The 11,198-nt window shown below is 44.0% G+C and overlaps 1 protein-coding gene across 7 annotated transcripts in view; it reads right to left on the reverse strand.

The window, feature by feature from the left end:
• The window catches only part of N4BP2L2 (NEDD4 binding protein 2 like 2), an 80,229-nt gene extending 70,374 nt beyond the window's left edge, over nt 1-9,855 (reverse strand). For all 7 annotated transcript variants that reach the window (XM_049853248.1, XM_049853250.1, XM_049853249.1 and 4 more), the window contains exons 1-2: nt 9,645-9,855; nt 5,781-7,162 (exon numbers count right to left, since the gene is read on the reverse strand). In XM_049853248.1, the coding sequence (XP_049709205.1) occupies nt 5,781-7,162; nt 9,645-9,815 (1,553 nt within the window). In that variant the 5' untranslated portion in view covers nt 9,816-9,855. The remainder of the gene's footprint in view (nt 1-5,780; nt 7,163-9,644) is intronic.
• Nucleotides 9,856-11,198: the final 1,343 nt, after the last annotated feature.

The raw sequence follows: 11,198 nt of genomic DNA on the forward strand, positions 1-11,198 counted from the left end.
GGAGTGGAAGCCGTGCTCTCTTACAGTTCATGAGCTTTTACCTCCTTAGTTCCTGAAGGGCTTTGCACACCCCTGGCCTAAGACCACTTCACTCTCTAAACACTCCTTGAATTAAGAATAAAGAGACCTACATAGGGTTAATCTTTCCTCTGGAGTTCAAACTGACATCTCCCTGCTCCAAAAACAGGGAGGAAAAACAAAACATCTCTCTTGAAGTTATGGTACGTGTAGCTGATCCATGGCTACCAAAAATTACCAATTTGGAATCTCAGAACAACACAAATGTATTATCTTACAGTTCTGCTGGTGAGAAGTACCGAATCTAAATCATGGCTAAAATCAAGGTTTGGGCAGGCAGGCATTCCCTCTGGAGGCTCTGGGGAGAATCTGGTTTCCCCTTTCCAGCTTCTAGCAGCTGTCTGCATTCCCCGGCTTATGGCCCCTTCTCCATCCTCAGAGCCAGCAGCGCGCTCTCTTCTCTCCTCTCTGACCTCTGCTTACGTAATCATCTCCTCTCCTGCCCCCTCTTACAAGGGGCCTGCCCAGGTAACCTCACCATCTCGGAAGCTTTAATCCCATCTGCAAAATTCCCTTTACCATGTTAGATAATGTATTCACCAATCCGAGGGATTAAGACATGGACATTACCCTATCAACAATAGTTTAAAAACAAAAACTGCTTTCTCACGTTCTCCTCTGTTTTATTTTCTGGATGCTAAGAAAGATCCTATTGTCTCAACCATCTCCCCAAATTATACAAATTTTCCTAGATCTTCTAGTTCTATTTTTACTTTTATTCCTTTCATCCACCTAGAAGTTATTTTTGTGAATGATGTAAGAAAGTGCTGTAAATATTTTCTTCCAGGCTGATAGCCAAATATCCCAATCCCAGTGCTGTCGAGTCGATTCTGACTCATAGCGACTCTACAGGACACTTATTAAACACTTTTTCTCTACTGATATAAAATGCCATTTTCAGGGACAGATTCCAATAAGCAAGACATACATGAGCTTACTTGTGTTCACTTATTAATCTGTAGTGCACAATGACACCACATCAAAGATATGGTGAAACTCTTGTGACACCGTGCACTACAGATTAGTAGGTAAATACAACTAAGCCCCTGCGTACCTTGCTTACCGGTGACTCCGTCCCTGCATTTATCATATACTAAATTCTCTTATATGCAGGTTTGATTCTGGATTCTCTACTCTTATCTATTTATTCTTTGGTCAATTATCAAAAAGTTTTGATTACAGTAGCTTTTAAATATATTCTCATATCTCGTAGAGCAAGTCTCCTCTTATAGTTTTGTTTGTTATCAAATTGTCCTTGTAGTTCTGACACATTTATATGCCAAATGAACTTCAGAATCAGCTTGTTAAAATTCATACAAAAATCCCTTTGATATTCTGATGAAAGTTACACTGAATTTATAAATTAAGGGGAGTAACGACAGCTTTACTCTATCGAGTCTTTCCATCCATAAAGCTGCCGAAACTCCGGCCAAAGCTACTGAAGCTGCCCTCACTGCCTCTCAGCGTCATCAGCAAAGGTTCTCGGGCACTTATTGTCCGGGGGGCAGACTAGTTTGGTGGAAAGAAAAAGAGGCGAAAGGGATTGGAGTTAGCCCTGAATTTAAATCCTAGTTTTATCACTTGAACGACATGGGGCCTGGGATCATTTACCAAATCGTTGTGTGTGCTTGCTTGTTACACGGGACGTTGACACCTGAGGCTGGTGCAGAGGCACTACCCCACCTCTGAGCACGGGACCTCCACTGCGGGCACTCCATGAACTGTAGCTACTGTTACTAGATGGGCAGGGCAGGCAGCAGCTGCTGGGATACAGAGTTGCCAAGCCTGGGTCTCCACTTACAATTTAGATGAGCAGATCGGAACTGCACTCCATACAGCTATGACTACAATTTACCTTAAGATACTTCAGCACATCATGCCGCAGGTGATGTACGCTTTCTCCTTAGCAGAGTCATGGGAGAGTCCTGGTTAGTGGTCTCCCTGACCCCAAAACCAATGGCCTCCAGGGATCCCTGCCTCCCAGTATTCACACCTTCCGTGTAATCACCTACTGTGTTCACTGCGGAGATGTTTTAAGCTGTGTCTCAAGCATGGTCACCTCAATCAAGAAAACATACCCCATGCTGGTTAAGGAGAAAGGCTATTCTCCAGAGGTGGCTACAAGAGGCTATTATTACAAGTGCTTCAACTATCTTTATCTCTGAACAGCTCCAAACATTCTGCTAACTAGCATAATGGGTTTCAGAAATGGGTTTTCATTTATTAAATTAACTGCTTGCTTATTAGGCTAAGGAGTCCTGGTGGTGCAGTGGTTAAGTGCTGTTTATTAGGCTAAGGAGTTCTGGTGCTGCAGCGGGTAAGTGCTACAGCTACTAACCAAAAGGTTGGCAGTTCAAATCCACCAGCCACTCCTTGAAAACCCTATAAGGCAGTTCTACTGTATTCTATAGGGTTGCTATGAGTCCCAACCGACTCAACGGCAATGGGGTTAGAGTTTTCTTAGTTCATTAGGCTAAAAGATGCTGAAAATACACTCTCATTGGTGAAGCCAGTAGTGTATAAGAAATGTAGATGAGCTAAAACATTTTAGACTTCCCACTCTTGAACAGGGTATGAAAATCTAGCAAAGTCTACAGCCTGCACCCCTGGGAACAACACCCAAGTCTTGATCCTTAAATGGTCCCCATGTGTTCAACCACTGGGCCAAAGGATTCTGTCTGCCTGATGTCAACTACAATGGTAACAAAATTCTACCCCTAGAATATAGTTGAATTCTCCCTCAAATCAACCTTTCATCGAAATGTTAAAAAAAAAAAAAAAAATGTTACGTTGTCTAAAAGTACAAAGCATTCATAAGGTTGTATGAACTCGTTTGCACATAAAAGTTTCACTCATAAATATTTAGTCTGTATGTGTGTTAGAATTTAATATAAGACTTACTTTTATCAGAACCTGGTAATGAAGGGGAGAAACAACTAATTTTCACCCATTTATAACCAAAAACAGCGGTTAATGACTGTCAAAAGATACCTATGCTGTATTAGTACCTGTCCAAACTGGCTAAGGTCAGTTACGAATGAATGAAAAACAACGCTGGCCTGTGCAACATACGCTGAGCGCAAAAAAGAGAGGTAAAGGCAAACAGTGTCTGAGTTAAGAAGGAGGGTTACTGAGGGCGGAGGTGTTACCAAAGCAACACCTCAAGAAGCGGAGGCATTTAAGAGAAGCTCTGAATTAGCAGGGAGTCCCTGGGTGGTACAGACGGTTAAGTGCTCAGCTATAGACTGAATCCACCCAGAGGTGTCTCCGAAGAGAGGCCTGGTGACCTACTTCCAAAAGACCACAGCCACAGAAAACCCTGTGGAGCACAGCTCTGCCCCGACAAACGTGAGCGTCTTTGGCATTTTTAGAGAACAATGAATAACATACCATTATGTCTCCTCCAGTGGAGGGCAGGGTCAAGTCAAAGTAGGATATGAAGATGCAGGGGGGAGCAAGGACTAAAGTAAGAGGCGGCTAAAACACTACCCGCAAGAATTTGAACTCCATCTAAGGCCTGCATACTCCTGACTACAGATCAGTACTAAACACTGCCCTTTCAGTGCCCCAAATCAGCTCAACTCTAATCTCCCACATCTTTATTCCTCTCTGAACTCATTTTGGAAGCTAACTCTTACTTCAAGCCATTCCTTACTGGAGAATATGTGGCATTATAATCAACTCTAAATAACCAACACCTCACCCCTTTGCTGTCAAGTCGATTCCGACTCAGAGCAACCCTAGACGACAGAGTAGAACTGCCCCCTAGGGTTTCCAAGGCTGTCATCTTTAAGGAAGAAGACTGCCGCTGGTAGGTTCGAACCGCTGACTTTTTGGTTAGCAGCTGAGCCCATAACCACTGAACCACCGGGGCTCTTAAATAAACAACAGTACTGCCATTCAAAATAGGCTGACCTAAAGAAGTACTTGCTGCCTCTTTAACCAAGCTCCTTGAAGTCAGGAGTCAGTACCGGCCTATGTGTGGAACAGACACTGACGTCAGTAGGGAGAAAATGCTCTTAGTGCACTTATATCCCTCATGTGATCTCTCGCCAGTGTTCGTAACCCAAAGCCACTTAACCTGAACTTATACCCTTCACGCTCTGCTCCTTCTATAAAATGAAAAGAATACAACTTTATGGAAATACTCCAGAAATTAGAAATCAAGACACAGAAGTTAGTTGTTGCTACTACATATAACTTTCCTTTTTTTAAATCATATACCTATTCTCAAATAAGGAGCCCTGGTGGTGTAATGGTTAAGCGCTCAGCTGCTAACTGAAACACTGCAGTTTGAACCCACCAGCAGCTACGAGGGAGAAAAAACCTTGCAATCTGCTTACTGCTTAGAAAACTCTATGGGGCAGTTCTAATCTGTCACATAGGGTCACTATGAGTCAGAGCTGACTCAACGGCACACAACAACATTCCTCGAATAAAAATGCATACAAATCAGTATAATCTTCTCTATCATCTCCCACTCCGGCCACGTCCCCCTGGCAGTCTACTGAATTACCACTGCTTCCTACTTTGTTTCAAGATGCTCCAATACGGTGTCCCAGACCCACCTTTCCTGCTTATATTTCCTAGTCGCTCTTAGTCAGATGGCCCTAGGTAGCAGACTCCTTCATTTGGTTCCTAAATTTCCAGTATTTCTCTGACATTGAATCCTAAATCTGGAAGGCCGCCCATGTTTGCGAGACAACCTCACTCTCTAACTTCTATCCTTTCCAAAGAGTTCAAATTTCATCTTCTCTACAAAATCTTCACTAAATCGAGAGGAACCAAAATGTTGCACCAGTTCAAATTCATTCACAAAGATCACGGCTTATAACACACCATGAAGTGATCATAGCACAGATTTAACATTTTTCTAACTTCTAATTCTGAAAAAAACTTTATAGTTTAGAAATTGGAGATTTAGAAAAATATAAAGTAGTTTTCAAAGTAAATATACAACATTTGCAAAATGGTTCCTTGGACTTTTTTTATTCTCACCCAAAGGTATCAAAAACATTTTTTTTTCTCCTTATCTGGCATAAACCTTGAATCCTCCTAGATAAAGTGCAGAGAATTTGTATAGCCTTTCTTTTCGCTTTTCATTACAAAAGTTACATACTCACGTGCATCAATATTCTGTTTTAAGATGTAAACAAAAGCAGGAGTTTAAAAAGTTTTGCAATAAAACATCACCAGCTGTAACTCCATTAATTCAGATTTTGCTCACTTCAAACTCCTTAAATTTTAAGACACCAAAAAGGACTTCCCCCTGCCAAACAATGCTATGAACCAGGCACAGTGTTTAACACACTTCACATTCCTTTCCTGGGTTATCTTCTTTGGTTCTCATGGTAATTCCAGGACAGGTATTGTTCAGTCCATCAAAAGACAGCAGAACTTGCCCAAGGTCACAGAGTGAGATAACTCTTCTTAACTAGCTGACTTCGAAAGGAAGGCCAGCACAGTTCTCAAGCAGCCGTGCTTTCATCACTGTATAATTATACATGGTGTATCTATTTTCAAAGCCCTCAGCAAATTTAAATTTAATGCTAATTCTCCTTTCTCCCATCAGAAAACATTTACACCATGGGACGCCATTGTGAAATATAACAAATTCAAGGTTTTATTCTACCAGAAACATTAGTGCATCTGTCACTGATAACTAATGTAATTTGTGACTTTAAGTAATAAATCACCCTTACCGAGACAACGTTGTTTTTCCAGAACCTGGCAGGCCTCTTAAAAGGATAAGTAACTTCTGCAGTTTATGCAGCTTTTCCTCTTGAAACCGCTGGTTCATAAACATGTCTGTTCTGTCCCACTGGTCCATGGGAGGGTCTCTCCACCATTCTCCTCCGGTTTCACAGAAACCGTTGCTCACAAGTCCATCATGCACGCTGTAGTCGTTCCTAGGGGGATGGACACTACTGCTATTCTCAGGACAGAAGGTATACTCGTCGTTCTGGCTGGAAGTCGGACAAGCCCAGTTATCGGGACAACTATTTACATAACATCCACTGCCCGGCTGGGGGTCATCCGGGACGTGGAAGATACCTGACGGCGGATTTGGTGGGGCATTAAATCTCTGAGTGTTGAAATGACAGTTAAAGCTGGGAAGAGGAGGAAGAGGACCACGGGGTACTATAAAAGAAGGCACTGACTGCCATTCCGGCCTGAAGGAAGTACATGAAATATCACAAAATGGAGGTACTACTTGTCCATCACAGGGGTACTCGCCTGGCTTGTTCCCCAAGTCCTGCTGATAACCGCACTGGGACGGAGGACTGTTACTGAGTGGCCCTTTCTCCTCATTAGATCTGAAGGGATCCCTGTGATGGTCCTGGTAACGTGGAGGAAGCTGTTCCAGGGGGGGTTCGGGCCCCTGGCAACTGTCTTCCCAATCACCCTTTTCATTTTCAAGCTCTTCAATTTCTTTGTAGAACTGGGATAATTCGCTGTCAATCTCTGATTTTGGGGAGTTAGATTTGTGTTTCTCTTCTCGTCCTCCTTTGCCATTTATACCATTGATGGTGTCTGCCTGGTTCCTTCTTTCATTACATTTCTTCTTCTCAGGGGGCTTGTAAACAGGGCCTATAAATGCTTTACTCGTACTATATACCCCATCGTCCTCAGGGGGCTTGTAAACAGGGCCTATAAATGCTTTACTCGTACTATATACCCCATCGTCCTCACGGGGCTTGTAAACGGGGCCTATAAATGCTTTACTTGTACTATGTACCCCATCGTCTGTGGGTGCTACCGGAAGACCTGCACCCTTCAGAGCGTGTGACTCAATGCATCCCACAGTATCTGGTCTGTTTTGAGGCATCACATCATGCAAAGGTTTCGACAAATCTGTAGTTTGTCTTTTGTCCTCCCGAGGGTGACTACTTCCTTTGAAATCAAGGATGGTTACAGGGGCCCAATCATTTCCAGTTTTCTCTCGGACTCTGCGAAAATCAGCTCCACCGCGATGGGAGAAAACATAAGCCTCTTCAGTTGATTTCAATCTTTTGTAGCATGGTTCACTGGTTAGTTCTTCTCCATGACCCAAAGATTTCACTTCAATTTCACCATAAGGCATCTGAGGAGCAAATAAACCGTATAATTAATAGCTAATATTTTAAACAGGAGCCCTGGTGGAACAATGGTAAAGCGCTCGACTGTTAATGGAAAAGTTGGTGGTTTGAACCCACCCAGCAGCTCTGCAGGACAAAGACCCAGCGATCTGGTCCTGTGAGAATTACAGCCTAGGAAACCCTATGGAGGCAGTTCTACTCTGTCACATGGGGTTGCTATGAGATGAAATTGACTTGACAGCATCAAACAACAACAAACAGTTACACATGGTTGAAAATCGACTCAACAGCACCCAAGAACATTTAAAAAACGTAAACAAAAGTTTCTTCAGAAACAAGAAATTAGAAAAAGGGTAAATTTGTGATACAGGGTTTTAACGCTAACATCTTCCCAAAATACTGTAATTAAGTTGTCATTGTATAATCGCTTGCTATTTAAGGATTATCATAAATTGAGTTAACGTAAGTAAAGCACTAAGGTAAATCTCACTGAAGAAAATATCCCTTAAAAAAAAAAACTCACTTTTAATCTACATGATCCATTTCTTAATTTAGAGAATTTGAAGAACTAAGTTTGGAAAATTTAACCAATAATACATATCTTCATAACATAGATCACAACTGTGGACTAGGATGTAAAACCGCCAACCAAATTAACACTTATATCAACACAGGCCCGTGGTAAATTGCATCATAAACATTCTCCTGTTTAAAACCAGCGTGTCCTTAGGAGTAAATGGATCCAGCTGGAAAACCTCAAACAACCACACCTCCTTGGCAATCAAACATTAGATTATCGGAAATATCACTCTTTATGGGCCCTTTCCCTGTGAAGAAGGAACCCTGGTGGCACAGTAGTTAAGCAGTCGGCTGCTAACCAAAAGGCTGACAGCTCAAACTCACCAGCTTTGGAAACCCTATGGGGCAGTTCTACTCTGTCCTACAGGGTCACTATCAGTGGGAATAAAGACCAGATGAAGACCAGAGAGTGGGCAGAGTGAACTACTGCTGGATGGCAGTGGGTTTTTCCTGTGAATAGAGTAAAAGCAGTTCCCAAATGGGTGGACTGCTTTAATTAAAAGAATAAAGATTATAACTTCAACTGTTCTGAAAATGATGCAAATATATTAAGTTAAAAAAAAATGTGGCAACTAACAAAATCAAATTATCTTCTCCAGATTTATTTATCTCAAGGATAACTTTTACTTTCCTTGAAGTTTCTTACAGACCTCAAGATACAATCCAAATTCCTGTTTTACTCAATATGAGCTGCACTGGGCAAATCAGCTGCAAAAGACCTCTGTGAAGTGCTAAAAAGCAAAGATGTCACTTTGAGGACTAAAGTGCACCGGACCCGACCCATGGTATTTTCAATAGCTTCACATGCATGAGAAAGATGGACAATGAATAAGGAAGACTGAAGAAAAACTGACGCCTGTGAATTATGCTGGTGAAGAATACTGAATATACCAAGGACCTCCAGAAGAACAAACCAATCTGTCTTGGAGAAGTACAGCCAAAATGCTCTTTAGACGTGAGAATGGTGAGACTTCTCTTACGTACTTTGGACATGTTACCAGAAGGGATCAGTCCCTGGAGAAGGACATCATGCTTGGTAAAAAGGCAGATCAGTGAACAAGAGGAAGACCCTCGACGAGATGGACTGACACAATGGCTGCAACAATGGGCTCAAAAATAGCACCTACTGTGAGCATGTTTGCGTTCTACTGCAAAAAGGGTCGCTGTGAGTCCTCCGTCCTCCGTCAGGTGCCTACTGGATGGACACCTAACAACAACTCGGTACTTCGTTCCCTTCACTCCCTGGTCTCCCTCTCTAACAGGAAAGGGCAGAAAGATGGAAGACGGAGGTAAACCCGAGACAGCGCGAGCGACAGTCAGGCTGGAGGAAGCAGGAGCTATAAAGGACGGCGTCCTCCCGGAAGCAGAGCCCTCAGTTCTCGGTCACCCCTCAGCTGACTTCCCCACTCGCAACGCCCGGGACAGGTCCCGAGGAAGGGCGAGGGGGCTGCGTTCGGACGGGGCTGCCACACCACCTCGTCCCCGCTCAGGGCGGGCGGCCAGGGCAAAGTGCGTCACCGGCTTCCTGGTCCCCACACAGACGTGCCCAGGCCCTTCCTAGGACTCGCAGAGGTCTCCGAGGCTCAAGGGCTCGCTCCGGCCTACGCGTCTAATTTACAGGCGCAGGGCTTAATCGCCGGGCTGCTAACCGAGAGGTGGGCGGTTCGAGCCCACCCATCGGCTCTGGGAGCGAAAAGACCTGGAAACCTGCTTCCCTGAAGATTACAGCCCAGGAACCCTACGCGGAAGATCTGCTTTGTCCTATACGGTCCCTAGGAGCCGGAATCCACTCGATGGCGATGGGTTTTGGGGACCAAGCCAGCGAGCACCGAGATGGTGAAGGAGGACGAAATCGAAAAACGCCAATACGACTACCCCGCCCTCACTTAACATGGGGTGTCTACTCACCTTACTCTGCAACACTGCATTGACCTCCACTTCCCAATAAAACCTTCTAGAAAGCGCTCTCCAAAAAAAGAAAGAGAAACGCGGAGACCTAGCCCCCGAAACAGGTGCCAGAGCGACTACAAGGCCAGCCCTGACGATCGGGGCAACAAGCCGCACCACCGGACGCAACATGGCGGCCGCCTCCCTGTTCCCAGGCAGGAAGCCTGGGTTCGCGCCGAGCATTGTGGGAACTGAAGTTCTTCGTTCCAGCTGGCCCGGTAAACCTCTCTGTGTGGAGACTCGGTCTCCCAGAATTCATTGCGTGACCAAGCACCAGTTAGGCAACAAACCCACGACCGGAAGTAGTTCTCCGGTGTGGGGGGAGTTTAGAAATGCCGACCTTGGCTGAAAAAGCAGACGTCTGCTTCAGTGTTCACCCCTAAAGGGAAGGAGAACGTGAGTGTCGTGCCTGGCACCACAAATGGATGGCAGCAGGTGCTCTCAGTGCATGCTTAAGACTGTAGATGAAGAGCCAGCGGGCTTTCAAAGGGGACTCAACATTTGGTATCTCCAAGTAGACTGGCTGTCATTTCTAAGAAAAACCACTAGGCATTTTAGGGTCATGCTCTTCTATCAAAAAGAGACTCTCTACAGCAGAGGACAATAGGTAAAAATACTTAGGAGAAGAGCATTAGTGTCATAATCTGATTTTTTTTTTAATTAAAGTAATCAAATGCAAACACTTCAGAGTGTTCCTTATTTAAAAAGTCAACATATGAACAGAGATTGGAGCATCACCTGGTAACAAGTGCTATGTAAGTGTTGCATTAAACATAAATACAAACCAAACAGCTGTGCATCCGAACAGCTTAGGCCTCTTCTCTGGTGCCCGCTCCTCCCGCCAGACTCACCGCCCCCACCCCAATTTTGTTCTTGCACGGGACAGTTGATAATCTCGTCATATTTAAACAGATCTTTTTAATTTATAAATACAGTAGTTAAAATCACACTCTGAAGTGCTTGCCTTTGATTATTTAATTAATGCCACTGTGTCCCATGACTATATCATGGCTTGCCAAAAGAATGAATAAATCTGTCTTTGAAGTACAACCAGAATGCTCCTTAGAAGCATAGGTGGTGAGACTATGTCCCACATACTTTGGACATATTATCAGGAGGGATCAGTCCCTGGAGAAGGACTTGGTGGAGGGTCAGAGAAAAAGAGGGAGACCCTCAATGAGGTGGATTGACACAGTGACTGCAGCAGTGGTGTGACCCTAATACCTCACAACATGTTTTCTCCTACTCAGAATGGGTGATGGAGAGCTTGGCGTAACTAATGCCATAATGATACTCTAAGTAACCTATAAGCATTTTTTATTGTACCAGCTACACTGGTTTCTTTCCACAGGGATGCGGCGCCCTCTTGGCTCCTGTGTGCTTGGTCTCTCTCCTCTTCTTTGTTCTCTGGAGAAATGGCCTTCAACCTGCAAGATGGCAGCTAGGAAGGCTGCCTGGTGCTTTTAATATGCAACTTTCTTTTTTCCTTTTTATCTCAGTCAGAGTGGACTTGGA

This window comes from Elephas maximus, chromosome 14 (genome assembly GCF_024166365.1).
Source record: "Elephas maximus indicus isolate mEleMax1 chromosome 14, mEleMax1 primary haplotype, whole genome shotgun sequence".
NCBI classification, from domain to species: Eukaryota; Metazoa; Chordata; class Mammalia; order Proboscidea; family Elephantidae; genus Elephas; species Elephas maximus.